This window comes from Piliocolobus tephrosceles, chromosome 1 (assembly GCF_002776525.5).
Source record: "Piliocolobus tephrosceles isolate RC106 chromosome 1, ASM277652v3, whole genome shotgun sequence".
NCBI classification, from domain to species: domain Eukaryota; kingdom Metazoa; phylum Chordata; class Mammalia; order Primates; family Cercopithecidae; genus Piliocolobus; species Piliocolobus tephrosceles.
Genome location: NC_045434.1, coordinates 200,135,059 through 200,158,691, shown reverse-complemented (window position 1 = coordinate 200,158,691; position 23,633 = coordinate 200,135,059). Strand labels below are relative to the sequence as shown.

The following is a 23,633-nucleotide window of genomic DNA, read 5'->3' as shown; positions in this document are numbered from 1 at the left end:
TGTCCGCGGCGCGCGGCGAAGGTGAGCGGCGGCGGCGGCGGGGCGGGGGCGGCCGAGGGGCGCGGGGCGCGGCGCGCGCTGCCTGCGGCTCAACTTCCTTTGCATCGACCCTGAGCTCCAAGGCGGCTGGGATCCCTCGGCCCGGGGGGCAGGGGTGGCACCGTGGAAGAGAGCCGGGATGAAGGGACAGAGCGGTGGAGATGGGAACCCGCCAGCTTGAGGAAGAGGGACAGGTACTGGGGACTGGGGGACAGTGGGAAAGGACAGGAGACAGGACTGAGGGATGTGCAGCTGGGGACAGAAAACTGAGGGCCAGGGACAAGGGGACAGGACTGGACAGAAGACAAGAGAAGAGGTAAGGAGGAAGGGGTACAGTGAGATAGGGCAAGGAAGAGGGTTGGGGCAGAGGACGTGGGGGTAGGCACTACGGAGGGAGAGACAGGAGAATGGAGAGGAGGTTCAGAGGTCGGAAGGAAAAGGGGGTGGGGACGGCATTGAGAGATAGGAACCAGGCGCTGAGAAACGGGACCCCGGAGAGCAGGACGGGCTTTGAGGGGAGGCAGGAAGGAGGGGCAGGGAATGAGAGTCTGGGAGAGGGGTCAGGACCCGAGGGCCACAGTCTGGTGATGGGCTAGGGAGAAGAAGCGAGGGCAGGGAAGTTCCAACTGGAGGAGAGGCAGCTTCGTGGGCAGCGGGAGCGGCTTGGGGAGGAGAGGGCTGGGGGATGGGGAGGCCACAGAGAGACTGAGGTAAGCAGGCCCCAGAGAGCAAAGTCTTGTCGGAGAAGGCTGGGATGGCAGGGTCACTCTGGGGCCCCGTGTGGGAGGAAGGATTGGGGTGGGAAGGTGCACTAAGTCGTTGGGACCAAAAAGGTCTGGGAAATGACTTCCGGTGGTGGGGGCACAAGAAAAGCCGAGAGGGAGCACCCAAGCCTCCCATCCACACACCCCTTAGCTTCCTGGAGACTCCGGCTCCATCCAGCTCAGGAGGTTTCCCTGGGTCCCACTCCCCACACCCCAATCCCTGCCCTGGCCCTCCTCTGTTCCCACAGCTCTGCCCCAAGGAAGCCTTCTAGAGCGTCTCTTTGCAGGCTCCTGGGCTGATGATGTCCAGGGACCAGAGCTGGGTCCTCACCCTGCCAGGATGAACTTCCAGGTGTGAGCAAACTCCAGAGCTGGTGCTGCTCTTCCACGCCCAGACCGACCACAGATCTGCCCTTCACGCACAGCGCACCGAGGTCCCACCCTACGCACAAGCACACACACAGGCTACTTGGGATTCACACTTGTGACTCAGGCCTGTAGAGGCTCACGTGTGTGGTCAGTCTCCCCACCCCACATAACATCCACAGCCACACACACAGAAATGCAGCCAGTACACATGAGCACAAACACACATGTACATGCACGTACAGATGCATGCACATGCAAATATGCAACTCTGTGTCTACATATATATATCACACCACATATGTAAGGAGCCCGTCGCTTGCATTCATGCCCATGGAAATGCATGTGCACCAACAAACACACACAGACACAGATAAAATCATAGTCTCCCGTGAGCCCAGGACCCAGCATGGAGGAGGGGCATGGCAGGGTGGCCGAGAGGTGAGATGCCGGCAGAGCAGAGCCAGGTGGGTGTAACAAGACGCAGGTTCCCAGGCACCGGGAGAAGTCTGGGGTTGGGGGGTGCTGGGGAGTAGGAAAGGGGGCAGGGTTGGAATCTAAAGAGGTCTTGGGGCCCTGGGAGCTTCGCCTGAGAAGACAGCTTTCCGAGGGTGGGTGGAGGGAAGGGGGCAGTTTGTCTGCCCAGCAGGCTCTGAGGAGCCCTTCATCAAGGTGCTGGGAGTCGGGTGATGCACCCCCAACCCCCTGCCTCAACTCTCTTCTCTGGGGAGGAGCCATCACCCTCTGAAATCCCAGGCTGGTAGCCCCAGAGCCCCTCGAAGAGGGGGCTTGGACCAGGCTCATGTGCCAAGGACAAACCGTGGGTCTGGGGAGGGGACCTGTGCAGCGGGTGGGGGCCAGCAGCTGAGGAAGACGCAGGGTCTAGAGAGAGAGGCAGGTGGGAAAGTCTGTGTCCCGGGTGAAGGGAGGCATAGCCCAAGGGCGAGAGTCCACGCCCTCTCCTATCAATGCAGCAGGGTACCCACAGCCAGGCACAGGTTACCCACGCGAGTCAGACAGCCATGGGGTGGAGACCTAGGACCTGAGTCCCATGTGACGCATCTGGGAGTCCTCTCCAGCACCGTCCCTGGGCTGGTCTAGAACAACCAGTGCCAGCTGAGGACACTGTTGGAACTCGGGAGCGGGGGCTCTGCTCCCAGCTGGGTCTAGCAAAGGTGACAGGACCTTAGCCTGGCCAAATACCCCTACGCCAGCCACTCTCAGAGCCTTTGCTGGGGCACCCGTGGGCCCAGGAAGGGCCCTGCGCCTGCAGAGATGCCCCTTGACCCCTGCCAGGCCCAAGGCCACTTATTGCTCTCTGATGTGGTTTATCCTCCACTTTGAGGTGATCTCCAAGGCATTCAGAATCCTGGCTGACATCCCCTGGCCACCCCGAATTCTCCAGCCTCACCATCATGCGCTGTGTCCTCAGGGAATGTAAATCAATTTAAGTATTAGTCTCAGCGAAATGGAATGGGGGAAGGCGACGGTGCTGAAGAAAAAAAGAAATCACATAATGCCTTCTACAGTCCAACAGGAACGGCTTAGGAGTTATCTGTGTTTCCCAGAGCAGGAGAGGGACCCGCTTGATCCCCCCAGAACAGCCCGGGCAGATAGGCCTAGGAGGGATGCCTGTGGACATCTTTCAGATAAGGAAACTGAGGCAGAGGGGTTAAGTGCTTCGCTTCACTGAAGGGCCCTGGGAGACAATGGAGTCCAATCCCCCCGGTTTGTAAGCGGGGAGATGGGCCCACAGGGGAGAACTGGCTTCACAGTCCGGCAGCGCAAGAGGCGGGAGAGGGGCCCCCTGCGGTGACCAGAGGGTCTGAATTCCCAAGGGGACCCAGACCCAGGCTGGGTGGGCCTAATGCTGGCGTTCTCTTCAGCGCTGATCAAACCTCCTATGGACTTGGGGCTTCCTTCAAGGGACACTCTGCGTTTTCATCCATTCAAGGGGACATGGATGGGGAAGGTGGAGATGGAGACAGAGGAAGAGGAGGGAGGGGAGGGACAGAGAAGGGTCTGGAATGAATTGGAACAAACAGCCCTGGAATCCTATAGCCCTTCCTGAGTCCGATAGAATCGACTTTTGACTTATCTTTGGATTATCTGAGCCCCCGGCTGGTTGATCAGGAATCAGCTGCAGATAAGGTGGGGCTTCCCCGGGGAGGGCAGGGCCTGGAGAGCGATGTCTGCAGGCCCTGAAGTCCGCACGCTCCGGGGGAGAATCCGAAGCAGTAGATATCCACTCAGTGGCTCCAGGGTAGGGGCAAGTCTGGGCTGCATCCAGGCCAGGTCACGGAAGGGGCCCAGTCACCCCGAGACCTGTGTCCGGGATGCGGGGTGGGGCGGGGGGGCCCCATACGTGTCCTTCCCTCACCGTCTCCCCAAACTCGGCTTTGCTGGTCTGGGGGAAACTGCAGTGCGGCCCCCTCCCCCTCCCACCAGCCAGCAGGAGGAGAGAGCTTGCCTGACCCAGTTTTCTCCACATTGCCTGAGAGGGAGGGAGGGAGGGAAGTGGGAAGCCTTCTCTCTGCCTCTGCCCCTGGTGTGGGGCAGGCTTGGGGAGGGGAACGTCCCTCTGTGGACATTCGCTCTGTCCCCTGATCCCAGGTGGCCCCTGGGGACCCAGGGGGGAATGTAGGGAGGAGCACGGAGAACCCCTCCCTAGTTCTGGCAGCCCCACTCCAGCCGGCCTCCTCCAGGGTCCCTGACGGTGGGGTGGGGAGGGTGAGAGGCAGGAGAAAATCAGCAAATAAGAGCATCTTCACTCCAGCATTTCCTGAGGACACTTGTCCCCGTCTTTGAGGGGCAGGCTTAGAGCTATGCAAATCTCAGGCAGAAAGACACCCAGCCTCCCTGTGGGAAAGTTCCAGGAGGGCTCCATCTTTAACCCCCGTCACCTGCCCAAGCCCGCTGACTGGGGTGATTAAAAGCCCATGGCTGTTGGCTGGGAGAGGAGGTTCATGGAAGGCAGAGTGAAAGGGAAAGCTGTGGGACTCTGGAGCCAAGGGCCTCTCGTGCAGCGATCACCAGCTAACCAAAAGGAAGCAGGGAGGTGAAGGGACTTAACCAAGGACACTCAGCAGTTAGAGACGGCTGAAGCCTGAGCCCTGATTTCTAAACAGCACAATGCATCTGTATCACCTTAAATGAGGGAGTGATCACAAGGGACGTGGAGAGAGGCGGGGGGTGAGGGACTTAGAGAAGGGAAACTAGTGCTGTTAAGGACCAGCCCTGGCTCCAGGCTTTACATACTTTCTTGACCCTCATCCCACTCTTAGGTACTATGAACCTGTTTTACAGATGCGTAAATTGAGGGTCACCTGCTAATAAGTAGCTGCCTCGAGACATGGGCCCAGGAATGTCTGACCCCCAAGATGGGCTCTTTTCCCTACCGTGTTGAGCTTGCAGGCTCTCCTTTGCAGAGGGCCTGACTTAGAGTAACTTGCCCTTTGGACCAGTGCTCCTTTCCCGCCGTGGAGACTACCCAGAGGTTCTGCTTCTCGGCCTGAGCATCCAGGGATGGTGATGGCCTGCAGTTGCTAAAGCAGGTGCTCTGAATGCCAGCCCTGCCAGCTACACCTGTGGGGCTCTTGGCACATTCCTGGACCTCCCTGAGGTTCGGTTCTTTTATCTGTAAAATGGAGATAATAATGGCTGCCTCTCAGGTTGTTGGGCGGGGGCGCAGATGAGGCATCTCAAGCTCCCCTTGCAGATATTGGCACATAGTAGGTGCTCACTAAGAGGCAACTCTTACCCCCCAAGCCCCTCCACACCAGATGTGCACAGAGGACGTGCTAGACGCCAGGCACCATGCTAGGGGAACAGGGTAATTACTAAGCTGGGGCCAGTCCTCCGATGGGAGGTATGACTTTGCAGCATGGACCTTGAATGCCATCATGGCTCCTACAGGAGACAAGGGTCAGGTCATCGTCACAAAAGCCCTGTGGGACCGAAATCGTTATCACCCCATTTTACAGAGGAGGAAGCTGAGGCTCAGGGAGGTGAGGGGACTTGCCCAGGGACACACAGCTCCTAAGTGGCACAACTGGGATTTTGAGGCCTGCCAGCCTCGAGCCCACCTCTTAACTATCCCACTGGGCCACCAACCAAGGATGTCTGGCACTTGGAACAGCTTGTGCTCTGGGAGTTCAGAATATTACTTTTTGGCCAAGAGGGTGAGAGGAAGGCTTCAGGGAAGAGAACTTAAACTGGGCCTTCAAGGAGAGGGGAAGAGAGAAAGGACATTCAGGCAGAGGGACCCGTGTGAGCTATGTGCTGGGGGCTAAGTGTGGACCAATGTAGCTGGGTCAGGCTGCGCTTGAGGAGCTGGGGAGAGGTTACAGGGGCCTGATGCCCTCTTGTCTCCTGTTTTACAGTGAATTTGCTGGACACATCGACCATCCACGGGGACTGGGGCTGGCTCACGTATCCGGCTCATGGTGTAAGTGACGGGCAGTGGGGACGATGTCATCCCCCTGTGAGCAGAGAGAGGCGACCACTCACAGAGTCTGCATGAGATCGATCAAAGGAAGCAGAGGCCCAGAGAGGTCAACAGACTTACCCAAGGGCACACAGCAGTTAGTGCTGCTGATCTCTTAACAGTTTAGTGCATACAGACCCTTGAGATTACAGAACCAACCCTGGCAACAGATCCCTGATTGCTCAAGTCTGAGGCCCTAGGTCCGGGGATCCCCATGGCTGCATCCTACAGATTCATGAGGTGCCAGGCCAGGACTAAAGAAGGCCAGCCAGGCCTTCCTGCCTTCTTCTGGGTTGCTCCCTCCCTCCCAGCTGCCCTGGCCTCACCAGTCCTCCAACCTCTGGAGTCTCTGCTTGTGTCTCTCCCCAAGTGGCCAGGTTCCCAGGCCTCCATGGTGACTCTAGACTCAGCCTTCAGGTCTCTGTGGGTAATGTGCTCACAGACCATGCCCCCATCCTCCTGGGGAGGAGCTGCAGTGAGCAGGCTGCACTGCCCCGTCCCTCTGCTTCTCTTCTCTGAATCCTGCGGGGGCAGGGCAGTAGAGTAGGAGTGAGCCCACGAGCCTGGTGAGATCCCAGCTCTGCCCTTGACAAGCAGGTGGCCTTGGGTCACCACTTCACCTCTCTGAGTCTCAGTTTCCCCATCTATAGAAAGGGACAAGCCTGTGATGACCTCCTAGGTCTGCGGCAGGGCGAGAGCAGATGACACAGTCTTGGCACTGAATCTGGCACAGGGTGAGCCCTCAATGAACGTAGGCTTTTATAATGATCTTTAGCATTGTTACTCACGTGTATTATCTCACACAGTTACCGTCACATGAACTTCCTCTCACCAGGGTGCTCAGAAACACACACATGCACACACACGCATGCGCGTACACACACACGCACACATCCCTGCCACGGACACGAGCACATGGTGCATACCTGAGTTCTGTCATGTCCACGTTCAGCTTCTATGGCTGTGAGGACAGAGGAATAATAATATTAATGATGATGATGATAATGTCACCAACAGTTAACACTTCTGAAGGGCCTTTCTTGACTTCGGGTAGAGTTTTCATCTGGGCCTTTTGTGGGAGGCCTGTGGTTGGAAGTCTAGACATGGCCCACTCCTGTCTCTCTGGGGGTCTGGTCACCAGGCAGCTGTGAGCTGAGCCTGTCATCACCCCTCATGCCCTGGGCTCCCGGGAGCCGGGGGCGGGCCACATGGCCCTGGCTCTCCAGGTCCCCAAGCCTGGAGAAAGCCCTCATCATCCGAGCCAGCACCACTGCCCGAGGACGGAGGCCGGGTGCTTGGGGTGTCCCTTTACCTCGCAGCGTGTCAGTCCCCCGCTCTGTAAAATGCTCCTTGGTGTGGCTGTCTTCCCGGCATGAGTGTGGTGTGGAAGGCTTTGGTGCAGTGAGCTGGCCGCCGTGTCAGGGTTCCACCCGTGAGGAGATGGGTCCTGGTTCCTCCCTCACTGCATGGCGGTTGGCTGACTTGGCATTCCCCTGAGTCCCAGCAGCTAGGAGGGCACGCCTGGGCCCTGGCTGGCTCCGGGGTGTCTTTATCCCGCCCAGAGCATTGGACTTGGTGTTTAGGGTAGCGAGGAATTGTCAGGGTTTTCAGCAGGTGGGGAGCATGGCTGGCCTCATGTTTTGGACGCTCACACTGGCAGTCTCAGGTGGGTTTTCGTGCAGCGCGCTCTAAAGCATAGCTCAGCATTCTGGCATTGCATTCACGAGTTAGAACAAATCAGGCAACGTCACTGAGCTCTGAGCAGGTCACAGGCATGATCTCATCACTCCCCACAACCAGTCCTTGAGGTGGGTGCAGCCACCACACTTCACAGGTGAGGAAGCTGAGGCTCAGGGCAGTGAGGAGTAATTTGCCCATCATCAGGCAGGTTCCAGCTGACGGCAAGCTGGGACTTAAACTTGGGTCTCGCTGGGTCCAGAGCCTGTGGTGAGTCCCTTATGCCACCTTTGAACTGTAGGCAGTAAGGCCCACTCTGTGACCATTTCATGAGATGGGGAGGCAAGCCTGCACTCTCTGCTGAGCCAGGGACCACCTGCCACCGTCAGGGGGCCTGGAGACTGGGGTTTCTCGGAGAGGAGGGAAAGCTGGAATGACATGCCTGATTCCCAAACTCTAGACTTTGAACCTGTGCCAGGCTAGCAGGTGAAGCCTGCACAGTTCCACATCCAGGAGGTCTGTGGAAGGGCCTGGGAATCTTCTGTTTAATAAGCTTTCCAGGGAGCCAAGCATGGTGGCCCACACCTGTAAGTGTAGCATTTTAGGAGGCTTGCTTGCGACCAGGAGTTCGAGACCAGCCTGGGCAACATAGTGAGACGCTTTCTGTACAAAGATATTAAAATTAGTTGGGTGTGGTGGTGTGCGCTTGTGGTCCCAGCTACTCAGGAGGCTGAGGTAGGAGGATCGCTTGAGCCTGGGAGGTCGAGGCTCCAGTGAGTCACTGTACTCCAGCCTGGGTGACAGAGAGAGATCTTGTCTCAAAAAATAAAAATAAAAATAAATCAGTTTTCCAGGTGATTCCCCTGCCCAGCTGGGAGGGGGGACCTCTGGAGATGGTCCTTGAGGTTCATCCATCCCTCTTTGACTCTGGAGTCCATTCAGAGTCAAGGACAAGGGTCACCCAGGGCAGTCTCCAGCCTCAGAAATGTTACCCGATTGTCAGACAGGTGCAGAACCTGAAGGGCCAGGGCGCTGGGTCCTGATGAACGGGGGCTCTGCCTCCTGTAGTCAGTGTGATTCAGGCAGATCACTTACTTCGTCTCCACCTCCTCATTTATAACATGGGGACAATCTTAGAACTGCTCCGTGCAGTGCCACCAATGGGATGATACATGAAAAGGCCGTTTTACCAACGAGAAACTGAAAGCTCTCAGAGGCGAAGCAATTCTGCGAAGACGGGGAGGTCTGGCCCAGACCCTCTGCTCTTCATCAGGCTGCATCCTTCCCTCTGCTCCCGGGAACTTCCGCACGCTGGGGCTGGGACGTGCTCCGCCTGCTCTGGCTAATTAACATGGACTAACGAATGCTGCTTTAGGTAAGGGGGCAGGTTAATTTCCATTGCACTCCCTGGAGTAGACGGAAGGAGCAGGCATTCGCTACCCCATTTTACAGAAGAGAAGCCCAAGCCTCAGAGAAGGGACGTGCCTCAGCAAGCGCTGCACAGCTGGTTCACTGCATTCTGATCTGGGAGGAGGACAGAGTTGGGGGAGCAGTGTGCCAGAGTCAGTTTTTGGGCTTGAGAAGCAGCGGAGATGGGAGTGGCACCCAGCATAGGGTGGGGGTGCCCCAGGCAGAGAAGAGGGCTGATTCTGCCCTTGCACCAGACCTCCAGGAGTCTGTGCCACTCTGGGCATCTGCAGCAGCTCCTGGGGTTGGCAGGGGTAGGCCAGACCATTGGCCCTGGTGGGGCAGCTGTAGTAGACTCAGATTGAGCTGATTAATTTATCCGGGTCCCTGGCAGGAAACAAACAGGGAGCAGCTGGCTGGCTCTTTGGTGCTCCATTAATTGTGACAATGACTTTAACCCCAGATGTGATGCTGCGCTGCCTGGAGCCTCTGACAGCAGAGCGGGGTGTGGAGCAGGGGTCCTTCTTGGGTTGGGGAGACTCGGAAGCGTAAACTCTTTCAGGTGAGGCTCGCACTTCCTGGGACCCCTTTGGAAACAGGAAATCTTCCCACATGGTCCCTGGAGGCAGGCGCAGTGGGCTGTGAAGATGCTGCCAGTTCAGTATCATATTCAGGCCATTCGTTAAGTGCCTTCCTGTGCCAGGCATGAGCTAAGCACTTTGCAGAAAGTTTCCCACTGCATCCTCTCAAACCTAGCTGAAGTGGGGCCTGCTTGAGTCCCATTTTACAGATGTGGGCACTGAGGATCAAGACGAGACTAGATGGAGGGGCTTGGGATGGGCAGGAAAAGACTTGAGATGCCCATGACCTTCTCTCTAGCACTTGTGGAATAAGCCCAGAACTCCACAGGTTCTCAGAGCATCTGGTCACGAATCCCCCCTCCCCCTTTAAGCAATAGGCTCTCTTGTTCAAGAACAATTGAAGAAGGTCAAGGTGTTGCATGTGTGGAGGAACCAGGACAGGGGCCCAGAGACCAACCCTTCCTCTGCCCTCGTCCTCCAGCTCCTCCTCGGAGCCCTCATGAGGCCCTGAAGTCAGCTCAACAAGAACTGCTCCTGGCCAGCCGGTGCTCAGCAACCGAGGAAGCTAGGGCTGTCCCCTCCCTTGTCTTCTGCAGACCTCCACCCTTGCAAGAGGGTACTGCTTCATTGCAGTGCCAGGTTGACAGGTAAACTACAGATGCCCACACCCAGGAGGGCTGGGGAGGGGCCTGGGAGTCTTGCCTACCTGGATTCCCTCGGCTCATCACCCTGCACTGCCTGGTCTGGTGGACCTGGGGCACTTGGGACAGGGAGCGTTTGTGGTATCTTTCTTTCTTTCTTGTTTATTCTGGTGAAATACACATAATGTAAAGTTTACCGTCTTAACCCTTTTTAAGTGCACAGCTCGGTGACATGTAGTACATTCACATGGCTGTGTGGCCGTAACCATCACCACTGCCAGGACTCTGTTCATCCTGCAAAACAGAAACTCCGCACACTTAAGCAGTTGCTGACTCCTCCCTGCCAGCCCCTGGCAGCCAGCGTTCTACTTTCTGTCTTTTGTAAATCTGACTACTCTAGGTACTGCATATACATCGAATCCTAACAATATTTGTTCTTTGTTTCTAGCTTATTTCATTTGGCATATCTTTAAGGTGTATCAGAATTTCCTTCCCTTTCAAGGCTAATACTCCGTTATAGGTATATACCACATTTTGCTTATCTACTGGTTCATTGACGTACACTTGGGTTCCTTCCACATTTTGGCTATTGTGAATAATGCTGCTATGAATAGGGGTGTACACATATCTTTTTGAGACCTTGCTTTCAATTCTTTGGGATATATACCCGAAATGGGATTGCCAGATCATATGGTAATTCTATTTTAAACACTTTGAGAAGCTGCCATACTGTTTTCCACAGCAGCTGCACTATTTTGCAGTCCCACCCGTAATGCACAGGGTTCTAATTTCTGCACATCCTTGCCAACACTTATTATTATCATTTTTTCTTTTTTGAGAGGGAGTCTCGCTCTGTCACCCAGGCTGGAGTACAGTGGTGCGATCTTGGCTCACTGCAACCCGTCTCCCAGGTTAAAGTGATTCTCCTGCCGCAGCCTCCCGAGTAGCTGGAATTATAGGCACGCGCCACTGCATCTGGCTAATTTTTGTATTTTTAGTAGAGACGGGGTTTCTCCATGTTGGCCAGGCTGGTCTTGAACTCCTGACTTCAGGTGATCCACCTGTTTCGGCCTCCCAAGGTGCTGGGATTACAGGTGTGAGCCACCGTACCCGGCCTTATTATTATTATTATTTTTTATAACAGTCATCCTAATGTGTATGAAGTGGTATCTCATTGTGGTTTTGGTTTGTCTTTCCCTAATGATTAGCAATGTTGAGCATCTTTTCATTTGGGCACCTGAATATTTTCTTTAGAGAAATGTCTGTTCACGTCCTTTGCCCATTTTCTAATTGGACTGTTTCTTTTCTGTTGTTGTTGAGTTGTGGGAATTCTTTATGTATTCTGGATATTAATCCCTTATCAGCTTTATGATTGGCATATCGCTTCCCCCATTTCATGGGTTACCTTTTCACTCTGTTGAGAGTGTCTGGTTTATTTCAGAATCACTGATGCCCAGCCAGCAGGCAGCACAGAAGCAATTACACTCAACTTTCTCACATCCTGGGATTCCCTTGAGTGGGATCCAGGCCAGCCCAGGGAAACAGCAAGAAGAGCAGGGTGGAGGGAGTCTGTGGATCAGGCAGTCAGTCAACAAGCAGCAGTGCAGGAGAGGCTGCTGAAGGATTTGAGGTGGGGGCAAGGCATAATCTGGTTCATATATTAGAAAGATCCCTCTGGCAACTGATATGGAGACTGGACTTACTGACTTCCCCAGGCAAGTCCTCCCACTCTAAGAAAGATAGAAGGAGCCATAGAGAAATGAGGGCAGAGCTTTGGCATCAGACAGGCCGGATTCCCGTCCAGCCATTGCTCGATAACGACGTGACCTCACACATGTGGCTCACAGGTCAGAGCCTCTACTTCCTCATCTCAAGAGTTAGTAAATAACACTTCTCCTGAAGATTGTGGCCCTCTGTGAGATCAAGTCTTCAGGGGGCCTGGCATCTGGTAGCTATGACAGTCCACCAGCGGGCCAGCTCCTTTGTCTTTTTTTCCCCAGCGTCCCCAGCACAAAACACAGGGTCACTGGCAAAAGAAGGTGAGGTGCTGGCTGTGCTTCAGTGGCTGTGTTCTCTCTGCCCACAGTGGGACTCCATCAACGAGGTGGACGAGTCCTTCCAGCCCATCCACACGTACCAGGTGTGCAATGTCATGAGCCCCAACCAGAACAACTGGCTGCGCACGAGCTGGGTCCCCCGCGATGGCGCCCGGCGCGTCTATGCCGAGATCAAGTTTACCCTGCGCGACTGCAACAGCATGCCCGGCGTGCTGGGCACCTGCAAGGAGACCTTCAACCTCTACTACCTGGAGTCGGACCGCGACCTGGGGGCCAGCACACAAGAAAGCCAGTTCCTCAAAATCGACACCATTGCGGCCGACGAGAGCTTCACAGGTGCCGACCTTGGTGTGCGGCGTCTCAAGCTCAACACGGAGGTGCGCGGTGTGGGTCCCCTCAGCAAGCGCGGCTTCTACCTGGCCTTCCAGGATATCGGTGCCTGCCTGGCCATCCTCTCTCTCCGCATCTACTATAAGAAGTGCCCCGCCATGGTGCGCAATCTGGCTGCCTTCTCGGAGGCAGTGACGGGGGCTGACTCTTCCTCACTGGTGGAGGTGCGGGGCCAGTGTGTGCGGCACTCGGAGGAGCGGGACACGCCCAAGATGTACTGCAGTGCGGAGGGCGAGTGGCTGGTGCCCATCGGCAAATGTGTGTGCAGTGCCGGCTACGAGGAGCGGCGGGATGCCTGTGTGGGTGAGCGCGCCATGGCCTGGGCATGGGTCGGCCGGCAGCGGCGCTTGGTCTGGGCAGGGCTGCCAGGGTGTGAGCGGGGGGACGTCAGAGCCCACAGGCACCTGGGTGGCCCACACAGCCCCTGGGAAGATGGATAAACCTCCAGTGTTCCTACGTCAGCAAATACGCCAGGCCACCTGTGTCCGTGTGTTGGGGAAGGACGTGGAAGCAAGAAGGAGGAGGGGAGAGGGAGGGAAACAGACTCCAGCCAGGCGGTGCCTTCTGTCGGGGGTACCAGCTAAAGGCACCTGTGCAATTGGGTATGCTATGGGATTCCTACCTGGATTAGGGAACGATACCGTGGGCTAACTCAGGTCAGACATAGTTCTAAGCACTTTGCGAATATTAACTCATTGAATCCTGGCCACTGCGTTATGACATAGGAACTGCTATTATCCTGGTTTTATAGATGAGGAGACTGAGACACAGAGAGGCAAAGCAACTTGCCCAAGGTCATGCAGCTGGGGATGGCAGAGCCGGGATTTCAACTCAGAAGTCTGGCTCCAGAGTTGGTGCTCGAAACCACTGAACTTCTAACCTGTAGAGGGAAGTGGGACCTGGGCCCTGGGTGAATGAGCACAGTGAGGGGTATAAAGCCAGGGGCACCCTGGTTGGGTGTCTGGGTTGGGCCCGTCCCTGGGGCCCTAAAAAGGCTGCTTCTGTTCAGGGGGAGCTTATCAGGAACCTGTGCTAGAAGACAGGCAAGGGCCTTGTGGAGGAAGACAGCGAGCAGAGAGCCCCTGGGCCGTGACTTAGGGTGGCACCTGTACCCATAGGTGTGCTGTTGGGTTCCTGTGTCGGACCAGGAGCAGGGCATGCAGACGGGGGAGCCTAGGCCCAGGTGGTGTAAGTGTATGTATGCATGTGTGTGCATGTGTGTGCAAGTGCACATACGCATATGTGGGTACGTGTGTGCATGTGTGCGTGAGTGTACGCATGTGTGCATGTGTGTATGCATGTGTGTGCATGTGTGCGTGAGTGTATGTATGCATGTGTGTACATGTGTGCACGAGTGTATGTATGCATGTGTGCATGTGTGTGCATGTGTGTATGCATGTGTGTGCACGTGTGTGCACACGTGTGCATGTGTGCATGAGTGTATGTGTGCCTGTGGGCATGAGTGTACGTGTGCATTTGTGTGCATGTGTGTGAGTGTATGTGTGCACGTGTGCAAGTGTATCTGTGCATGTGTGTGTCCATGTGTGCACGTGCGCATGTGCACGCGATTGGTATGTGTGCGCGTGTGCGCATGCGCATGAGTATGTGTGCGCGTGTGCGCGTGCACGTGCGAGTGTAGGTGTGCGCGTGCACGCGTATGTGTGCAATGTGTGCGCATGTGTATGTGTGCATGTGTGTACGTGTGTGCGACTATGTGAGCATGCGTGTGCGTGTATGTGTGCAGTATATGTGCGCGACTGTGTGCATGTGTGTGCATGTGTGCATGAGTGTATGTGTGCATGTTTACGTGCATGTGTGCATGAGTCTGCACACGTGTGTGTATGTGTGCGAGTGTATGTGTGCATGTGTGCATGCAGGTGTGTGTGATTGTATGTGTGTGTGCATATGTGCGTGAGTGTAATGTGTGCCTTTGGGCATGTGTGCACACGTGTGCGTGTGTGCATGTGTGTGCGTGTGTGAGTGTATGCATGTGAGTGCATGTGTGTACATGTGTGCGTCAGTGTATGTGTATGTGTGTGCATATGTGCCTGGGTGTATGTATGCATGTGTGTACATGTGCGCTTGAGTGTATGTGTGCATGTGTGCATGAGTGTATGTGTGCATGTGTGCACACATGTGCGCGTGGGTGTATGTGTGCGTGTGTATGTGTGCATGTGTGCGTGTGAGTGTGTGTGCATGTGTGTGTGAGTGTATGTATGCATGGTGTGTGCATGTGTGTGTGCGTGTGGGGGAGTCTGTTCAGCCAGGCACCCCAAGAGCAGGGAACACTAAGCAAGCTTGTGTGGACAAACAGCAGGTGCCCAGCTGCTCCTGGTCTTGGCCCAGCTTCTCTCTGTCGTTTTCTTTGGTCTCACCAGTGGCACATGGTGGCTCAGCTCCCGGGGCACAGTGAAGCCTGGATTTTGAGATCATTGGGTCCCCTGGACAGAGGAGGTGAAAGGGAGGGGATGTTCCTATGCAGGGATCAGAGAGACAAGAGCCTGTCCCAGATACCCTTAGTGACAACTGGAACAGGGCCCTTGTCAGCCGCTGGGAATATACTCCTAGCCTTTTGCTGCTACTACACAGGCCCTGGGACCACAGTGAGAGGGATCTTTAGTCCTCATCACCCATCCCTCTGCCCCCAGCAGGCAGGCGGGAAAGGCCCCTGAGCACTAACAGGACTGGGTATGACATAGGCTGACAGCCTCAGGTAATAACAGGTGGGGATGGAATCCCGCTGGCTCCACTTAAGAGCCATCTTGCCCAGAGATCTCTGGGGCCAGGATCTTCTCTGAAGCCACTAGGCCCTTTCCAGCCCTTCCCAGAGGCTCAATGGTTCTCTCTTTCTTTCTTTTCTTCTTTTATTTCTTTTTTCTTTCTTTTCTTTCTTTCTCCTTCCTTCCTTCCTCCCTCCCTCCCTTCCTTTTTTTTTTGGAGATGGAGTTTTCACTTTTGTTGCCCAGGCTGGAAGTGCAATGGTGTGATCTCAACTCTCTGCAACCTCTGCCTCCTGGGTTCAAACGATTCTCCTGCCTCAGCCTCCCGAGTAGCTAGGATTACAGGCACCCATCACCATGCCCAACTTATTTTTGTATTTTTAGTAGAGACGGGGTTTCACCATGTTGGCCGGGCTGGTCTCAAACTCCTGACCTCAAGTGATCTGCATGCCTCGGCCTCCCAAAGCGCTGGGATTACAGGCGTGAGCCACCGCCTCCAACCCACTCTCTGGTTTTCTTAAGGAATCTTGTTTCACATCCCCAATTTCTGAGTCTTCTCCTGTCCTGAGCTCTAAACCCCAAAGCACTTTCTGTGGCGTTTGCCCATTTCTGGATTTGTTCTGCCCTCTGCAGCCTGGTTTGCCAGGCTCCCCAGGCCACAAGCCTCTCATGGTTACTATCACAGACAGCCCTGTATGGCTCAGCTTTGCACTGGGGAAGAAAAACAACCAACATCCCTATTGCCTTCACAGCTTATAGTGGGGTGCATCACATACCAGCTCATTTGCTCATTGCAGCAAGGCAGGTATCACAATTCCATTTTACAGATGGGGAAGCTGAGGTGTAAGAGGTAGTGTTACCTGCTTAGGCCTCACAGCTGGTGAGAGCTGGAGCCTGAAGACAGGTCTGTATTGCTCTGAGCCAGATACAGGCTTTTAGCGTCTCCCTGGCTTGCCCCAGGCTGCTTTGCCTACCAGAGCTGCTCCAAACATCCCCTCATTCTGATGGGGATAATGAAGGACCTTAGTGATGATTTTTCGTCTTTGGTGTTATAACAGTTATCCATTCTGCTGAGCATCTACTGTGTCCCAGCATTGGGGATACAGGTACAGGGAGTCCCTGCCTCTGGGGACTTAGCAGTTTCCTATCCTTACAACAGTCCTCTAAGCTAAGTATTATAGTCCCATTTTACAGATAAGAAAAACTGAGGCCCCTCAACTTAAGTAGCAGAGTAGTGGTCTGATCCCAGGTTGCCTGATTCCAGCACCTTCAATTGCTTCCTCTGTGCACAAAGCCCTCTGCGAAGCCCCACTTCCCTCCTCTGTGGGGTAGCGTTCAGATGGATGGTTAGTAACTGGTACAGCATAAGTCATAACAATCTGGCTGGTTGGCCGGTGCATACGCACTCAGGGTCGGCCACCATCCCCAACTCTGGATTTAGCCAGTGAGTACAAATACGTCAATCATTTGTCCCGGGTGCACTGAGCCACATTTGTCTGTAGGAAGGAGACCGGCCCTCCTGTCTTCGGGTTCAGGACCTCACCTGGAGGCCTCCGGTGACGCTGCAGTCTTCTTGTGTGGCAGAAGAAGGTAGCGGAGCCCAGAGAGGGAATGTATGTTGCCCAATTTTCACAGCAAACCAGGGGTGGGGCTCTGAGTGGAAACCCCAGGGCCTGAGTGGCAGGACCTCACGGGGGCTGGGAGAGGCCGAGGCCACTCCTGTTTCCTGGCGCTGCTGCCACATTAATAACGAATAAAAAGAAATGCCAAAGCGGAGTTAGGAAATTGCAGCATATTTTGAATTTTACATTTAAATCATAATACAACATAATTATGCCAGTTTCAAGATAATTACAGGTTTTATAAAAAATATTAATTCATAGTGCACTGCAGGCGGTGAGATTTGGGAACGGAAAGCCTGTTTTAAGTCGCACAAGGAAAGACATTTCTCAGCCCCGTTGGTGGCTTCTGTAGCTGTATAACTTCATTTGGGAAGGGCAGCACGGGTCCCAAACCAAGGCCCTTCACAAGTGGTAGCCAGGTCCAAGAGCCCCGCCTGGTCCCCCTTTCCACCCCTGGAGAAGCCCTAGACCTCTTTGGAGCTGCCTGGCTCCTTAGTGGATGGCCTGGGGCAAAGGAGGGGCTGGGAACAGAGTGGGGTACTTTTCCTGGGATACTTGAGATGTTTTCTGCAAGCTGGGGCTGCCCCTGCCCAGCCTGAGGGAGTCTTGAGGAGATCTGCTGAGGTCCATGGGGCCCCTGCCTGGTTTGAGGACATCCTGATCCCTTTTGGGCAACTCTCTCAGCAAGCAGTTAAGGAGAGGAAGGGCGTGGAGTCAAGGGTCTCAGCTCACCCAGCCCTGAGTCCTTGTCCTTCTAGTGACAGGAGCAGGTGTTGAGAGCCTGAGACCCACAGTAGCGGCCAGGCCCCCTTCTACAGCTGCCATCCCTGCCTCGGGTTTTGCCCTCAGAGGTACCCTCAGAAGGTGGCCAGACAGTACTTGATTTTGCAGAAGAAGACAGTATAGCCTGGCATAAGGGATCCACCAGGTCACATGGCTCTGTAGAGGTCTAGCTTAGATTGCACTCAGTCCTCAGAGGCCCATGGAAAAATGTCAGAGCGATGTGGGGCTCGTCCAGTGTACCACTGGGGACTCGGAGGCCCAGAGAAGTGAAGTGACTAGCCCAAGGGCACACAGCGAGAGGTGGTTGATAGAATCTCACATCTCCCGACTCCTTGACCAGAGGAAGCTCCCCAAACTCCACAGCTCTGGATCCAGTGACCTCCCCACACCAGGCTGTACTTCCCAGCACCCTCCTGCACCCCGGTTCACCCCAGAAAGAGGAAGGGCCTCTCAGCGCATCACCCAACAGAGCAGCAGCCCAGAGTCTGAAGTCCTGGTTGCCGTCCTTCCTGTCACCTGGACGCAGAATATAAATCACCCTTCGCGGCCCTAATCATCTTTCTATAAATATCAGAGAGTCTCATTTCGGAGGGGGAGCAGGAACGGCGAGCTCTTTTGCCTTCCTGACTGCGTTTAAAATCTGATTTAGAATTAATTTCCTTTGGTTGTCCACCGGCGGACACCTTATTTGTCAAATCTCCAGCTCTTTGCGGGGGAGAGCAGAGAGGTGGCCGGGGCCACAGGCGGCTGCCGGCCTGACAGGCGGCCTGGGCAAGGTGCCCTCGGCAGGGGCAGGAGCCCCTCCTGGCTTGCGGCCTGACACCCGGGCACACGCAGGCTCCGGAAGCACCCCAGGTCGACAGACAGGGCCGGGCCCCCGCCCAGAGCTGCTCCATCTGTCTCAGCCATTAATTCCCGGCCCAGCCTCCAGGTCTCTGGGCTCCCTGAGGCCTGGTGATTAGTATTCTTATTAAAGATTATTTTATTTTCATTGCGTGGATTAATCTGGCCTTGACACATTATAGCCATATGGGTATTAGCCGAGCGTGTGAGAACTGCCGACTGGTGAGCCGCAGCGGCACAGCTATCTCTCAGCTCTGGGATGGTGCTGCGAAGACGGGAAAGGCCATAGCTCCAGAGGCTCCCCGGCCTGGCTGCACGTCCTGGCTCTGCTGGGAACCTGGGGCAAGGCACTCAGGCTCCCTGAGCCTCTGTTTCCTCTTCTGTCGAACAATTGTAAGAATTCCAGCTACATCAAATTGTTATAACAACAAGTGCCAGGCACTGCCCTGGCATGAATTTATGTGTTTTCACTCATGTCATCCTTGCCATCTCCCTCTAAGGCGGGTAGAATTGTGATCTCCACCTTACAGATGAGGAAACTGACTTCAGCAACTTGCCCAATGTCACCGAGCTCAGATAAAGGGGGTCAGGCCCAGGAACCCAGGCCCTGCTCCCGAGTTTCTGCTCAGGCCTGACAAGGACCAGGAGGGTGCGGGAAAGGGTCAGAGACTTGCAGGACCAGCTGTGTTTCTGGCTTCCCTCAGGCCTCGCATCGCGCCATGAGGGTTTGTTTGTCCGTCTTCCAATGCCCTGGAAGCTCCCTAAGAGCAGGCCCAGCTCTTACTTCTCTTGGGTCCATAGTAGAAGCTCAGTAAATTTGGAGAAGGGAATAAATGAGGGAGGGAATAAGCAAACGGTCTCTGAGGTGTTAATCATTGTGGACTGGATCATCGCAGTGAGGATTACTGTTATTCAGCTCAACAACAGGTTCAACAAATATTTGCTGACAAAATGCAAAGCCCTCTTCTGATGATACCACCCCCAGCAGCCCCCGGGGCTCAGAAGGAGCCTGCGCCCCAGGCTGTGCCCCAGGACTGAGCCTCCCGGGGGGCTTCTGGGAAGAGGAGGTGAGATCACAGTGTGTCAATCAAGACTCCCGGGGACTCCGAGCTCCTGGCCTTGAGCTCAGCCCCCAGGCAGGCCGGAGCCCTCTTGGGGTCCTCTGAAGGGGAGGGAAAGGTGTCGCAACACCGGGAGGTATTTTCCCGCACCCTGCAACTTACAAGCCCTTTCTGGCTCTGCAGCCTTCTAGAGTGTGAAGCAACTTCAGGGCGTTACCATTTCTCCTGACTCCAGGTTTTCTCTCAAGTTTGTAGAATTGTACAAACGAACCTGGTTTTAGCTTTTATAATAAAGAGATACGATCAACATCCAGAGAAGAAATGCTCTGCAGTGGCGTGATGTCTTTGTAAACGAAGCTTCTCTCAGGCACTAAGTTTTCCAGAACAGGATCTAGTGGAGAGAGAACCGCAGTCAACTTCCTGGTGGTCCCTGTTGCAAAGGACTTCAGCTCCATGGATGCACCCGGGAGCTGCCTGGCTGGGTGGCATTTGGTCTCCCTGAACCTCTAGGGTTTCTGCCCAGAGCAGATAGTGGTGGGATCCACTCAATTTGAAAACTCCTGCCTGGAGTTTAACAGCATCTGCCCAGGGCTAGCACTGGACCAGGTTCTGGGACATTGAGATGAATAAGGGAGTCCTACTCTGTTTGCAAGGATCTGCCCACGAGGGCCTCTCAGTCTAGAAAGAGAGTCAGACACAGACAAGCGAGTACAGCCATAGTGTTGCAGGTGGTGAGGCCAAGGAGGGGCTGCAGGAGCAGGGGGGGAATGGTCCTTTCTGTGTGTGTGTGTGTGTGTGTGTGTGTGTGTCTAGAGTTCCAGAAGGGGCAGTCTAAATCTTAAAAGAGGAGCTCAGTAGGTGGACAAAGGAGAAAAAGCATCCCAGGAAGAGGGCACAGCATGTGCAAAGGCCCTGAGGCAGGAATCAGCCGGCTGGGTGTGGGGATCGGCCAGTGCTTTAGTTTGGCCTAAGGATGGGGGTGAGGGGCAGCACTAAAGGAGGCTGCAAGTGGGTTTTGGCTGGGCAGGGAGGGATTTGAACACCAGGTTTCATTGTGTAAGCCCTGGGGAGCCTGTGAGGCATGAAATAGGCAGTGACTGACTGAGATGTGCATTTTGGAGACTCTCTCAACCGAGGGTATCCCCCTCCCTGCACAGTGGACTTGTTCTTATTCTTTAGGCCACAACTCAAATATCATCTCCTCCTCTGGGAAGTAGCTCCTCCCACCGTTTACCCTTCCTTCACCTTAGCCCCCTCTTCTCTCCCTCCCCTCCTAGCAGTGATCACAGCTGAGAGCCAGTGGCTCTGGTTCACAGCCCTCGGAGGCCCAAACAGGCCTGGTCCGGAGTCGCGCTCATGAACAGTGGTTGACTGAAAGCATGATCATGCAGGCAGCTGTGGGGTGGAGGCAGGGCTGGAGGCTGAGTCTGAAGGCTGCTGTGGGTGAGAGATGAGGTAGGGTGTGGCAGAGCCTGGAGAGAGGGTCAGTCCCAGCCACAGTGAGAGTGACAGTGACAGTGACAGTGTGGGCCCGGGAGGGGAGGAGCCTGCACTTCTTGGGTAGTCACCCTCCCACGGGGAGCTTGTAAAACAGATCCCCAGGTACTGGCCCTGGCTCTTCGAACTCAGCTGTCTGTGGTGGGGCCAGGAATCTGTATTTTTACAGAGGTGGCTCCATGTCTGCCCGTGTTTGGGAGCAATGGGTCTTACCACGTGTCCTTGCTTTTCTAGTCGCATTCCCAGCAACCCCGTCCCTGGCCGGCTTCCTCATCCCACCCAAGTCACTCCCAGGGCATTTGATCCTCAGCCCCATGGCCCTGGCCCCTAGGCAGGTGTCCCACGTAAGGACCAGTGTCCCATAAAGGACAGGACAGCATCTCCACCCCTAAAGCTGGAGATAGGGCCTGGGGGAGGGATCAGAGGAGGGCGGGAGAATTTGGAGACGCTCGGGGTGGGGCTGACTTTGAGGCTAGGACTCCCATGTCAGGGTCTTAACTTCAGCTCCGCCCTGACTGGCTGTGGAAGACACAGGCCCTCTGTGCACTTCAGTTCTGCCACCTGCAAATGAGGGCAGCACTGGGCAGTGCTGAAGGTCTGCACCTCCGTCCCTCTGGGGGACCGCCAGGAAGATGTGGGCCCCAGTGTGAGCTGTCCCAAGGCCTGCCAGGGTGGCCCTGCTGGCTCACGTGCAGCTACCTTCTCCTCCACAGCCTGTGAGCTGGGCTTTTACAAGTCAGCCCCTGGGGACCAGCTGTGTGCCCGCTGCCCTCCCCATAGCCACTCCGCAGCTCCAGCCGCCCAAGCCTGCCACTGTGACCTCAGCTACTACCGCGCAGCCCTGGACCCGCCGTCCTCAGCCTGCACCCGTGAGTACCACTCCCAGATGCCAGCACCCTTGAGCCCAAGACTGGGCCGGGCCCCTGTGTTTGGTCCTCCAGGCCTCAGAGAGCCAGTTCTCTGCTGGTGGGCAGGGGCAGGTGGCTCTCTTGGGCTAGAGGTCAGACTGGGGTCAGGGGGTGACTCTGACCCCTCCACGGTGGCCTAGACCTCTCTGGGCTCCCTGCCTCTGCCATGTGTCACCTACACTGGAGGGCAGAATGGAGCTGGCCTCACTTCCTTCACCACACTGAGCAGTTTTTGTCATCTTCTGATCTAGCGGCGATGCTGATGTCCTGGGGGCCAGGTGGGCAAGCCAGGGTGCTCGTCTGTGCAGAGCGGGTGAGGGTTAGAGCAGCAACCCCTACATCACCATCATCTTTGATGAACTTGTTGGAACTACTGAATGCTGAGAGTTGCCTTAAATGTGTATGGTGTGTGTGCGTGTGTGTGCACACATGGAGTTTGCATGTCTGATTCTGTGTGTGCCCTGGGCCCCCTGCAAGGATTGTGTGGCTGCACGTGTCTGTGTGGGCAGCTGCTCTTACAGACGACGCCTGTATCGTGTTTGGATGCCTGCGTGTAAATGTGTGGTGTGTAGTTGAGCTCACATATATAAAGGATTCATCACATATATTAAGAATTCTTAGGAGGAGGGGTGTGTGTGTGTGTGTGTGTGTGTGTGTGTGTAGGTGTATGTACATCTGGGTACCTGAAAGGGACTCAGAAGTCCTTGTAAAGCTTGAACGAGGGTGTCTTGTGAGCTCAGCACGTGTGTGTGTGCATGTGCACACCTGGCTCTGCAAGGGTGCATGTGCCTGAAGAGGGTGTGGCTGCATGTGCACCAGCCCTGCGGACCTGAAGGTATGGGAGGGATTCTGCACCCATGCCTGCAAGGCCGCGTGACTGTCCTACCTTCTGCTGATGCAGCGCCTGGGTTCTCTCCTCTCATCTGTCCTGACGGGCCACTCATACTCCCGTTCCAGGCCTGGGGAGGGACCACAGCCTGCTCAGCCCAGCCCAGTTGCTAACCCTGAGCTCTTGTGGTAGGGCAAGAGGTGCTTCAGACTGTTCTGATTTTGCTCTGAATCTACCCAAGCACTGACCCCCATCTCCCCCTCCCATACATCCATCACCACCCAGCCCCAGACTCCCTGCACATGGCAGGCGAGGGCCCAGGTGCATTCATGCCTACATGCTTGTGCACATACACAGACACACACACCCACCCTCCCTCCACTGCCCTGCCCAGATCTGTGCATTTTCCCCGTGTGGGACCTGTTGGGTCAGAAAAGGTGACCGTGACCGGGTGACAGCGTGGGCTCCTCAGGCAAGGCGAGTCCGGCCCCGGGTCATGGACACTTGCGTGGAACTGGCTGGACTCTGGTTTCTTTCCAAACCCACAGTTCAGTGCCTTTAGGTTCTGGAAAGCTTAAGACCATAAAGGCCGATCTTTTAGTATTCTATACCCTTCAGATGTTAAAATTCTCTTCTCTTCAGATTGTAAGATTCTGATTCCAAGATCTTACAATTCTGTTTTCTGAAGGCCTAAGATTCTCTGCCTGGGATTCTGAAAACTAGAATTCTGAGGCCAGGGACCCCCACAAACCCCCATGCTCTCCTCGCTCAAACCCCCACCCCAGCCCCTCATGCCCCAGCCCCACGTCCTGGTCTGCTCAACCAGGGGGTCACCCCTCTCTCTCCAAGTCTTTGTGCTGCCCAGACAGAGGCTCCCATGCCCGGGATTGGCAAGGGGTTGCTTGGTACACACAGCCATGGGGATATACAGTGGGCTTCTGGGGACCTCCACTTAATCCTGC

General features: G+C 55.4%; 1 protein-coding gene across 1 annotated transcript in view; it reads left to right on the top strand.

The window, feature by feature from the left end:
* The first annotated feature begins 6 nt into the window (after positions 1 to 6).
* EPHA8 (EPH receptor A8) overlaps positions 7 to 23,633 on the top strand; it is a 36,686-nt gene continuing 13,059 nt past the window's right edge. The window contains exons 1-4 of the mRNA XM_023219858.2: positions 7 to 21; positions 5,552 to 5,616; positions 12,048 to 12,711; positions 21,648 to 21,803. Of these exons, the coding sequence (XP_023075626.1) occupies positions 12,114 to 12,711; positions 21,648 to 21,803 (754 nt within the window). The 5' untranslated portion in view covers positions 7 to 21; positions 5,552 to 5,616; positions 12,048 to 12,113. The remainder of the gene's footprint in view (positions 22 to 5,551; positions 5,617 to 12,047; positions 12,712 to 21,647; positions 21,804 to 23,633) is intronic.